The sequence below is a fragment of the Odocoileus virginianus genome, unplaced genomic scaffold, assembly GCF_023699985.2.
Source record: "Odocoileus virginianus isolate 20LAN1187 ecotype Illinois unplaced genomic scaffold, Ovbor_1.2 Unplaced_Contig_35, whole genome shotgun sequence".
Lineage (NCBI taxonomy): Eukaryota > Metazoa > Chordata > Mammalia > Artiodactyla > Cervidae > Odocoileus > Odocoileus virginianus.
The window spans coordinates 290484-303083 of record NW_027224352.1 but is presented as its reverse complement, the minus strand read 5'-3'; the positions used below and the strand labels follow the sequence as shown (position 1 = coordinate 303083).

The 12600-nt window shown below is 38.4% G+C and overlaps 1 protein-coding gene across 1 annotated transcript; it reads left to right on the top strand.

The window, feature by feature from the left end:
- Positions 1-2871: 2871 nt before the first annotated feature.
- Positions 2872-4614, top strand: LOC139034186 (endogenous retrovirus group PABLB member 1 Env polyprotein-like). The gene is given in 3 exon segments (XM_070464624.1): positions 2872-4092; positions 4095-4343; positions 4346-4614. Coding segments are annotated over 3 exon segments (1491 nt in total). The 5' UTR covers positions 2872-3119.
- The last annotated feature ends 7986 nt before the right edge of the window (positions 4615-12600 follow it).

The following is a 12600-nucleotide window of genomic DNA, read 5'->3' as shown; positions in this document are numbered from 1 at the left end:
AAGGGAGGGGGTAAATGTGTACCTATGGCTGATTCATGTTGAGGTTTGACAGAAAACAACAAAATTCTGTAAAGCAATAATCCTTCAGTAAAAAAAAATTAAAATTAAAAAATCCATTGAGGGGTAGAGTCATGATATGTGTATTTTTCTTTATGTATCTTATATCTCAGTTTAAGTTGAACCTAAATAAAGATTGTGAGTTACTTGAGATTGGAGTTTTTTAAGTTCTGAGTACATCATGCAAGATGCCAGGGTGGAAGAAACTCAAGCAGGAATCAAGATATCTGGGAGAAATATTAACCACCTCAGATATGCAGATGGCAACACCCCAATGACAGAAAGTGAAGAGGAGCAAAAGAATATCTTGATAAAGGTGAAAGAGGAGAATGGCAAACCTGGCTTAAAACTCAACATTCAAAAAACAAAGATCATGGCATTCAGTCCCATTGCTTCATGGCAAATAGATGGGGGGAAAATGGAAACAGTGACAGACTTTATTTTCCTGGGCTCCAAAATCACTGCAGACAGTGACTGCAGCCATGAAATTAAAAGATGCTTGTTTCCTTGGAAGAAAAGCTATGACAAACCTAGACAGTGTATTAAAAAGCAGAGACATCACTTTGCCAACAAAGGTCTGTATAGTCAAAGCTATGTTTTTTTCCAGTAGTCATGTATGGAGAGAGTCATTTCCGAGGCAAGTTGATAGGAAATCTAGGGGTCCCCATGGAGAGAGGAATCTGGAATTCTCAAGGAGGAAGAAAGGACAAACTCCCCCCCCCTCTATATTCCTTAGGATTATATAACAATAATGTATCCTAAGAGAATTAAGCCCCGAGAGAATTAAACCTATACTAAATCATCCCCTACCTATGACTTTAAGACAATTGAGAGGATTTTGGGGAATCACAGGCTACTGTCACATTTGGATTCCGGGTTATGGGGAACTTGCCCAGCCTTTATATAAACTTATAGCTGAAACTCAGCAGGCCCAAACCGACAAACTGGTTTGGTCTCCAGATACTCAAAAGGCTTTTAAGGTTCTTCAGACTGCTCTCCTGCAAGCTCCCACTCTGAGCTTGCCCACAGGGTCAGAATTTAATTTGTTTGTCACTGAAAGAAAAGGTGTGGCCTTGGGAGTTTTGACACAACCCTGAGGGCCTCACCAGCAACCTATTGCTTATCTAAGCAGAGAATTGGATATAGTTTCACGTGGGTGGCCCCACTGCCTAAGAGTAATTGGGGCAGCGGCTTTATTAGCACCTGAAGCTTTAAAAATAATTAATGGATGAAACCTTACTGTACTGACTTCTCATGATGTGAGTGGAATCTTAAATTCTAAGGTTAATATTTGGATGACAGAGAGTAGGCTTCTTAAATATCAGTCATTGTTGTTAGAAGGACCAGTAACTAAGCTTAAAGTTTGTGGAAATTTAAATCCTGCTATGTTCCTTCCTGAGAGGAAAATGAAACACCTGATCACGATTGTTCCCAATTCCTAACTTTAAACTATGCAGCTTGGGAAGATCTAATGGATACCCCATTAGACAATCCTGACATGGAAATATTTACTGATGGCAGTTCTTTTGTTCCGGATGGAAAGTGTAAAGCAGGTTATGCCGTGGTGACTGCTGAACAGGTTTTAGAAGCAAAATCTCTCCCCCAGAGAACCATTGCCCAGTTAGCAGAGCTTGTGGCTGTGGCTTATTTGACTTTACATGCTCATGCTGCAATATGGAAAGAAAGACAGCTTAAAACAGCAACAGGAGAACCTATTAAACATTTCAGAGAGATTGAGAGACTTTTAACTGCTATATATTGTCCTAAAGAAGTAGCTGTTATGCATTGCAAAGGACACAACAGGGATGGGAGTAAAGTAGCTGAAGGTAATCAGCTGGCTGACTGTCAAGCCAGAAAAGTGGCACTTTACGAAACCTCCTCACTACTGACGCTTTTGATCTGGACAGGTCCTGTGAAACAGGAAAAACCACAATACACTGAGGAAAAATTAGAAAGATATGAGAAAAGAAGAGCAAAGATTACTGATAAAGGAGGTAACAGTCTGAGGATGGACGATTCCTGAAAGTGCTCAATGGAAAATTCTTAAGGGTTTACACCAGAGTTTTCATTTGGTTGCAGAGAGTACTAACCAGATGGCTTCTTGTTTGATTGAAGGTAAAAATGTAATGAAAACTTTAAAGAACATTATCAAAAGGTGTGAGGTTTGTCAGAAAAATAACCCAAAGACTGAAAAGCTAGCAAAATCTAGATTACAACGAAGTGGAAAGTATCCTGGAGAGGACTGGGAAATTAATTTTACTCATATGCCAAAAGCTAATGGATATTATTGCTTACAAGTTTGGGTGGATACTTTAACTGGATGGATTGAGACTTTTCCCTGCCATAGTGAGCAGGCTAAGAAGGTAATAAAGATTTTAATCCATGAAATTATCCCCAGGTTTGGGCTGCCACGGAGCCTTCAGAGTGACAATGGCTCCACCTTTAAAGCTGCTGTAACTCAGGGGGTGTCTAAAGCTCTAGGAATAGAATATCACTTACACTATTCCTGGAGACCCCAATCCTCAGGAAAGGTTGAAAAAGCTAATGACATTATCAAAAGACATCTGAGCAAATTAACTCAAGAGACGCAGGACAATTGGATTAAAGACCTATGCATAGATTTAATGAGGGCTCGAACTGCCCCAAAGAAGGAGGGACTGTCCCCCTTCGAATGTATTTATGGAAGGCCTTTCTTACACACAGACATTGTTATAGACCCTGAAGCCTTACAATTAACTAACTATGTAACTCAGCTCTCAGCTTTTCAACAGGCATTAACAGAAACCGGGAGACGATTCCTGACCCAGCCTCTGAGTCAAACAAGCCTCTATTTGAGCCAGGAACCGAGGTCCTGATAAAAACATTGGGGTCTGGGGGCCCATCCCTTGAGCCCCTCTGGGAAGGCCCTTACCAGGTTATTCTTTCTTCTCCCACAGCTGTCAAAGTGCCAGGAATTGATTCATGGGTACATCACACTCGAGTTAAGAGGTGGCACCCTGACCAGAACTAAGTGATGTCATTTTATGTCTTTACTTTCTATGCTCTGACTTTGTACTTTTCAGATGGGCCTGATAATCTATGTGAGCCTACTTCTGCTGACTCCAAAAGTCCTGAGTCTGCCGTTTGATCCTCAAGACAATGCCTTCCTGTCCTGGGCTCACTCCTACGCAGCATTTCACAATCAGTCTAACTGCTGGGTCTGTGGAGTGCTCCCCTCTTCATCAGTGGAAGGCTTCCCGTGGTGGACATCTCCACTTCAAGGAACAGACTTTCTCCAAGTCTGTGAATACCTTCGACAACAATCACATGCGATGCCTCCTCTTAAACTGATGACATCTAACAACCCTAAAATGGACTGGTGCAACACTTTGTACTTTAACTATGGACATAATGTGACTTTTAATTTTGATTATACATTGTCTCGGTTTAATGACTATTTTGCTACACATAAGGCAAATAGGTCTAGATCTAATGGTTTTTTACCTGACGTTTATCAAATATGGGATGAGGTTATATGGTTAACTCCTGAAAAAGGACGTCTAATATCTACTGCCCCTATATGCTGGGAACAAATAGAGCCATCCCCAGAAGTTAGTCAACAACTTAATTATAGTGATTTGGAACGATTGGTATTTTTGCCTCAGGAAATATGCAATGTAATCATTCCCGTGTTTTCCAACCCCAATTCAGGTCCTCCCTTTGTCTGGCCAGGCACTGATTGGGACTGGATATCTCAGTCACGCTGGCTTGCTCCAAACGGGACTTATTGGATATGTGGCTCTTACCTATGGGCATGGTTTTCCCGTGATTGGATAGGGAGATGCACCCTAGGTCTAGCTTTTACTCACAGCTTTATATTTTCAGAGCTTCCAGAAAAGCCTGCTAATTTACCCCACCTTAAAACTCGGTGGACAAGGTCTATATTTCACTGGTATGATTATTCGGCTACAGTGTTTGTTCCCTCTTTGGGAACTAGAGATGTTATGCTACGAGTGGATGCTTTGACTAATTTTACTCAACAGGCATTACAAGATTCTCAAAATCTATTTCAGCTCCTAATGCTGAACAAGCACAAATTAGAAAGGTGGTTTTACAAAACAGATTGGCCTTAGATATTCTAACAGCTGCACAAGGAGGAACTTGTGCCATTATTCATACCCAATGTTGTACATATATACCAGATATGAGCAATAATGTTACTCATTTTACTAAACACATGACCAAGATGATTGGAGCTATAGATACTCCTGAAGTCTCAATTGCTTCACTTTGGGAGACGTTAACTAGTTTTGGAAAACTATCTTAATTACAATAATTCTGATTGTTCTATTTTTGCTGTTTGCTCCCTGCATCTGTAATTGTGTAATTGGATTTGTTTTTAGTCACATGAAGGCTTTTAAGTTACAAATGGTTGTCCAAGCTCCTACGAGTGCCACAGCCTCCTCCAAATATTACTTGGGGCCCCTGGATCAGAGACCCTCATTTTTAGGGTTAGGAGAATATGTTTGCCTTAACAATTTAGGGACCATGCCCCTAGACATCAGGAAGTATTTATGAAATGAAAACAATGCCCCTTTCCCTTGGCAACATAATCCTCCTTAAACAAAAGGGGGGAATGAAAGAGTCATTTCCTAGGTAGGTTGATAGGAAGTCTAGGGGTCCCCATGGAGAGAGGGGTCTGGAATTCTCAAGGAGGAAGAAAGGACAAACTTTTTTTCCCTTCTACATTCCTTAGGATTATATAACAATAATGTATCCTGTTTGAAGACAGTCTCCAGAAAAAATCCTTCTGGCTAATTCTGTTATCTCAAAATGTAAATCATAAGAGTAGGTCTGGTGAGGTCTTTATGACCTCCAGACATTCTTTTGATTCACTGTAATAACTAATTTGAGAGTATATAATTCCATTGCTAAGATTAGCAAGGGGGTATATTCTTTCTGCCCCCTTCTGATGTCTATGTCAGAAGCTTTCTCTATCCCTTTTATACTTTAATAAACTCTATTGCACAAAAGCTCTGAGCAATCAAGCCTTGTCTCTGGCCCCAGATTGAATTCTTCTCCTCCGGAGGCCAAGAATCCCGGTGTCTTTTCGTGGGTTCAGCAACAACCTTTCAGTATGGATATAAGAGTTAGGCCATAATGAAGGCTGAGCACTGAAGAATTGATGCTTTTGAACTGTGGTGCTGGAGAAGACTCTTGAGAGTCCCCTGGACAGCAAGGAGATCAAACCAGTCAATCCTAAAGGAAATCCATCCTGAATATTCATTGGAAGGACTGATGCTGAAGCTCAAGCTCCAATACTTTGGCCACCTGATGGGAAAGGTTGACTTATTGGAAAACAACCTGATGCTGGGGAAGACTGATGCCAGGAGGAGAAGGGGGCAGCAGAGGATGAGATGGTTGGATGGCATCACCAAGTCAATGGACATGAGTTTGAGCAAACTCTGGAGATAGTGAAGGACAGGGAAGCCTGGCGTGCTGCAGTGCATGGAGTCACAAAGAATCGGGTATTACTGAGCAACAACAATAGAAAAAATTGAAGCATCAGATGGGTGTTTTGAGAATATGATCTTTCATAGCCTAAGGAATCTGACTGTGAGTTGTTTCAAGTCACTGACATAGCAAATATGACAGTTTGAAAAATTTAGGGTGAGGTCTGCATGTCTTGGGGGCTTCCCAGGTGGTGCTAGTGGTAAAGACCCTGCCTGCCAATGCAGGAGTGAGAGATGCAGGTTTGATCCTTGGGTCGGGAAGATCCCCTGGAGAAGGGCATGGCAACTCACTCCAGTATTCTTACCTGGAGAATCCCATGGACAGAGGGGCCTGGCAGGCTACAGTCCATAGGACTCTGTGTCTGAACAGAGTCAGACACAACTGAATCAACTTAGCCCGCATACTGCACGTCTTTAGGAAAGAAAGGATAGTCAGCCTATTCCACAAGACTTCCCAGACTGACACTGTCTAGGTGAACTCACTGAGATCAAGAGTTTCTCCTCTCCATGTATATCTGAATATTTGATTGAATGAGTTGGTTCTTTAGGTTTCATGGTCCTCAGAAGTCTATCAAGCTGAGAGAAATTAGAGGATAGTGATATATTTACAGTAGTATGCCAGTTTTCAAATTTACTACATGAAATATAGCTCACAGGGGGGCATCCTTATTGCCTCTATCCACTTAGTTAACTTTTTCTTAGTCTAAAAGATTCTTGGAGAGTATGAATTCAGAGGTAGGGGAGTGAATTTTATGATTTTAACATCTAACATCATTGGGATCTAATAGCATTAAACGCCAAAACAGAGATTTACAGGTAAAAGCATTTTCTTTGCTAGTGGGCACCATCTCTTACCTCAATTAATCTCTCTTTAATGTTTATTTGAGTCACCAAACCATCCAAGTGACATGTTATACATTCACTTTATAGAAATGTTAAAGACTTCAGTTAATCAAAGCCTTGAAACCCATCCAATCTCATCTATTGTGTTTTGTTATTATAGCTTTATCTCTCAGGGTAATTATTTCCTAACCAGGGAATTAGCCAGGTACTCTATGTACAGAGTTGAGATCTTAGTGGCCAAAGTTGAGTAACACGAATTATCTATCCAACATGACCAGGAGTGTGATGAGTCAAGACCAAGGGAACACTACAAGCCAAACTGGGGATGCTAATTTCCTTTCTCAATAAAAAGAGGTTTTATAGGTGGGGGGGGTGAACAACAAATTAACTCTCCAGTTTCTACTGGAAAGCAATATATAAGAATCCAAAAGAGAAAGGAAAATTACATCTACTGAACTGTTGAAGGTAATAAATGAAGACAACACTAAAACATCCCACTGATTCCCCTAAATGAGATGAGGGAGAGGTAGAAGACTGAGTGAGCTTACAGAACAACAGAGAACACTAAATTTGATGTCTGACAATATCTCCCCTATGCTCTCCCTCAGGCCCAGCAATGTTCTTCAAGAAAAGCTGAGATAGAGTCTGGACCAGAGGTTGGAAGAGAAAACATTTTACTAAGCAGGGACATATTTCCGTCTTAGAATTAGCCTAAGAATAAGAGGGACAAAGACAAAAATGTCATGACATGGGTGACATCATTAAAACATCACATGTAGATCAGTGACAGTGAAAGTGTCAGTCACTCAGTCATGTCCAACTCTTTGTGACCCCATGGATTGTAGCTTGCCAGGCTCCTCTGTCCATGGGATTCTCCAGGCAAGAATACTGGAGTGGGTTGCCATGTCCTTCATCAGGAGATTGTCCCATCCCAGGGATAGAACCCATGTTTCATTTGTCTCCTGCATCAGCAGGTAGGTTCTTTACTATTAGCACCAACTGGGAAGCCAGATTGGCGTGGTTATCCATTCCCTTCTCCAGGGGAACTTCCCAACCCAGGGATCAAACCTGGGTCTTCCACATTACAGGCAGATTCTTTACCATCTGAGCCACCAGGAAAGCTCCATGTAGATCAGTAGATCATGGTATACCCAAATTGGTCTCAATTATTTAAGTGAGGTTTGTTGCCTGATACTTCTCCCCAGACCAGTTGGCTGCATTTCTAGGAAGAAAAGAGGAGGATCCTGAATACTGACTTTCATAATTTCTGAGTTTTCCATACAAGTTGTATACTAATCATTCTGGATGTATGAATACAAGTAATTGACAAAAATTCAGATATTTGAGGAGAATTAAAAATTAAGCAAATAATTCTAAGTGTACAAATTCTAAGTGAAATATTAATGAATCAAATCCAGGAGCATACTTCAAGAATACACCATAGTGAAGTAGAGTTTAGGCCAAAAGCACAAGGATGAGTCAACATACCAATAATGTAATTCAATACATTTAGTATGTCAAAAAAATGCCATATGATTATTCTGAGATCCCCAAAATAAACAATATTCAAATTTTATCCCTGACTTGAAAAAAATTCTGAAATTAAAAAGACAAATTTCTTAACTTGATGAATAGCATTTTAAGAAGTCATCTGAAAGTATATTTAAAGATGATACCTCAAATCCATTTCTAGCAAAGTCCGGAAAAACACCAGGTTGTCTCCTATTCTCACTATTATTCAACATTGTTTTGAAAGTTCAAACCCTAACAGTAAAAGTCCAGTAAATATATAAAGTGCATTAAAAAACTTAACTGAGGTACTCAAAGAAGGCAAATGGAGAAACTTACCACATTCCTCAGGTGAAAACCCAGTCCTGCAAAAATGTCAATTCTCTTGATATCAATCTACATATCTAATATAATTCAAGAAAAAATGTAGAATTGCCCAGGAAGATTTAGCAGATGAACTGCTGAGAGGGCACTTCCCTTACCAGATGTTAAAGCTAGTATCAAAATAATTACAACAGTCTTCATCTGGGAAGAAAAAAAAAACAGACAAAAATATCACTAAAACAGAACAGAAACTGCAGAAACAGATACACATATATAGGAATTCAATACAAGATGAATATGGGATTTCAAATTAGTGGGGAAAGGATAGGTTGTCCAATAAATGATGTTAGTAAAACTGACTACACATTTAAAACAAATATTAAATCCCTACCTCTCACTATACAAAATAAGAAAATATAGAATAAAATAAAAATTCAAACATTAAAAAGCCTAAACTAAAACGATTTCTACAATTGGTAGTGGGAAGGGTTTAAAAATTGAAGCAACAACAACAAAAAGAAAGAACTAATATACTTAATTTATGAAGATCTCTATCAGTGCAAAACAAAATCCCTTAATAGAAAAATGGGCTGAGTATGAACAGCTTATTCATATAAACAGTAATACAAATGAACATTAAACATATAGAAAATTCTTAACCTTACACATTATCAAAAACATGGAAAGTGAAACACCAAAGATGTATTTGTTTGCATATAAAATGGTCACTGATGAAAGCAGAGAAAATCTTGAGAAAGAAATTCTACGTTTTTGGTAGGGGTCTAAGTGGATACTGCTTTTCTGAAGGGCAGTATGGTATTATCTATGTATCTTTTAAATGTATGAACATTTTTTACCCAGTCTTTCCACATCAAGCAAAATTAAATGTATGATAACCAGAGCAAGTCTTATACAGAAAAATCGAGACCATCCTAAAGGTCCATTAACAAGAAATTAATAATGATGAAAAATGAAGTAAAACTCTATTTTCTGACTTGGAAATTTTTATATTTTTATATTCATATCATTTTATCAATGTGAAAAAATAATATCCTAATAGGAAAATGGAATGTAAATATGGTGTGTATATATATATATGTATATGTATATGTGTATAAATATATATCTATATAAAATACATATCACATATATTAACTAAAATGTTAACAGGCTTCCCCATATTCTTGTTGTCCTTGACCAACAAAGGTCCATATAGTCAAAACTATGGTTTTTCCAGTAGTCCTGTAAAGATTCAATAGTTGGAGCATAAAAATGACTGAGTACCAAAGAACTGATGCTTTCAAAATGTGGTGCTGGAGAAGACTCTTGAGAGTCCCTTGGACCGTACGACAAACCAGTCAATCCTAAAGCAAATCAACCCTAAATATTCATTGGAAGGATGTTGCTGAAGCTATATCTCCAATACTTTGGCCACCTGATGGGAAGAGCCAACTCATTGGAAAAGACCCTGATGCTGGAAAAGATTGAAGGCAAAAGGAGAAGGGGGCAGCAGAGGATGAGATGGTTAGATAGTATCACTGACTCAATGGACATGAATTTGAGCAAACTCCAGGAGATAGTGGAGGACAGAGGAGCCTGGCATGCTACAGTCCATGAGGTTGCAAAGAGTAGGACATGACTTAGTGACTGAACAACAACAAAGGATAGGATTTTCTCATTTATTCAATTCTGAAACTGCTTTTGTTTTTATAAGAAATATAAGGCACTTTTTAAATTTAAAACTGAAAATCTGGGAATAAAAGAAAAAACTGTTTCTAACAATAAGCTAAATTTAAGATTTAAGAATTGTATTTATAGTATATCAAACAGTTTACCTTCATTATATTTTACCTTTTAAATTTATTTTATGATGAGTATATATTTCTTTCATAATAAAGTAATTATTTTTTAAAGATTAAAAGGTAAGTGTGAATTTGGAAAATGGGAGATCCGATGAAAGAGACTGTAAATGTTTATAGCAACTTTATTCATGATCATCATACCCAGAAGCAACCAATAAGTCTCCTTCAACAGGTAAATAGGTAAACAAATCTAGAACACTAATACAATGGAATGTTATTCAGAGACTTAAAAAAAGTGAGGTATCAAGCCAAAAAGAGACATCAATGAATCTTAAATTATTAAATGCAAATTTCTAAGTGAAAGAAGCTACTCTGAAAAGGCTGCATACTGTATGATTATAATTATGTTATATATAGTGATACCAGAAACTATAAAACTCCTAGAGGAAAACATAGGCAGAACACTCTCTGACATAAATCACAGGAAGATCCTCTATGACCCACCTCCCAGAGTAATGGAAATAAAAGCAAAAAATAAACAAATGGGACCTAATTAAACTTAAAAGCTTTTGCACAACAAAGGAAACTATAAGCAATGTGAAAAGACAACCTTCAGAATGGGAGAAAATAATAGCAAATGAAGCAACTGACAAAGAATTAATCTCAAAAATATACAAGCAGCTCATGCAGCTCAATTCCAGAAAAATAAATGACCCAATCAAAAAATGGGCCAAAGAACTAAACAGATATTTCTCCAAAGAAGACATACAGATGGCTAACAAACACATGAAAAGATGCTCAACATCACTCATTATCAGAGAAATGCAAGTGAGATGAGGTACTATCTCACACCAGTCAGAATGGTGGCTATCAAAAAGTCTACAAACAATAAAGGCTGGAGAGGGTACAGAGAAAAGGAACCCTCTTACACTGTTAGTGGGAATGCAAACTAGTACACCCACTATGAAGAACAGTGTGGAGATTTCTTTAAAACCTGGAAAAGAACTGCCATATGACCCAGCAATTCCACTGCTGGGCATACACACCAAGGAAACCAGAATTGAAAGAGACACGTGTACCCCAGTGTTCACTGCAGCACTGTTTACAATAGCCAGGACATGGAAGCAACCTAGATGTCCATCGGCAGATGAATGGATAAGAAAGCTGTGGTACATATACACAATGGAATATTACTCAGCTATTAAAAAGAACACATTTGAGTCAGTTCTAATGAGGTGGATGAAACAGAAACAGAAAGTAAAACACCAATACAGTATATTAATGCATATATATGGAATTTAGAAAGATGGTAATGACAACCCTATATGCAAGACAGCAAAAAGACACAGATATAAAGAGCAGACTTTTGGACTCTGGGAGAAGGCGAGGGTGGGATGATTTGAGAGAATAGCATTGAAACATGTATATTACCATATGTGAAACAGATGACCAGTCCAAGTTCGATGCATAAAACAGGGCACTCAAAGCCAGTGCACTGGGACAACCCAGAGGGATGGGAGGGGGATGGGGGACACACATGTACACCCATGGCTGATTCATGTCAATGTATGGCAAAAACCACCACAATATTGTAAAGTAATTAGCCTCCAATTATAATAAATTAATTAATTTTTAAAGAGAATAAACAATGGGCCCAGTCAAGGGCAGGACAAGCTAATCTCTTTATAGCCAAAAAGGTTCATAAACCTTAACCTAGTGACCCATTTATTTCGAGTAACATTTAGTACATAGTTTTTTTTTTTTTTTCATTTATTTTTATTAGTTGGAGGCTAATTACTTTATAATATTGTAGTGGTTTTTGCCATACATTTACATGAATCAGTCATGGATTTACATGTGTTCCCCATCTGGATACCCCCTCCCGCCTCCCTCTCCATCCCATTCCTGTGGGTCTTCCCAGTGCACTAGCCCTGAGCACTTGTCTCATGCATCCAACCTGGGCTGGTGATCTGTTTCACCCTCATAGAGTGTTTGAGTTGGGAGAACCCTTCTTAAAAGGCAGGGCTTAGAAATATTAGGATTTCAAATATTAGGATAAAAGGTAAAGCTCATATTCAGTGGGGAAAAAAAGTTCAATGGCTTCCGGGGACTCAAAGGACTGAATAGATGATGCACAGAGAATTTTTAGGGAAGGAAAACCATTCTACATTTTACTGTAATGGTAAATCTTAATGCATATAAATTTAAAAAATCATTTAGGAGGTTGGGGCTTGCCAGGATGGAATGTGGAATGTGACAAAATGATATAAACTGTATTAGAAATGTATGAAAATACCTCACTGAAAGGTATGGGAGAATGGTGTTGTCTCAAGTAACTTTGAAAATAAGTAGCGTCTGTAAGACTAAAGGTAAAATAAGCTATATATAAGCACCTTATTCTAGCTAATAGTTATTTCCCACTGGGGTAGGGGTTAACAATTTTATATAGTGATGTACATATATACTGGAATTAAACAACTGTGTAAATGTATGGCAGATGGTGGGAGCCAAGTTTCTCACTTTTGGAGTGGAATGTTACAGACAAGTAAGAGGAGGAGACTTGAATGATCCAT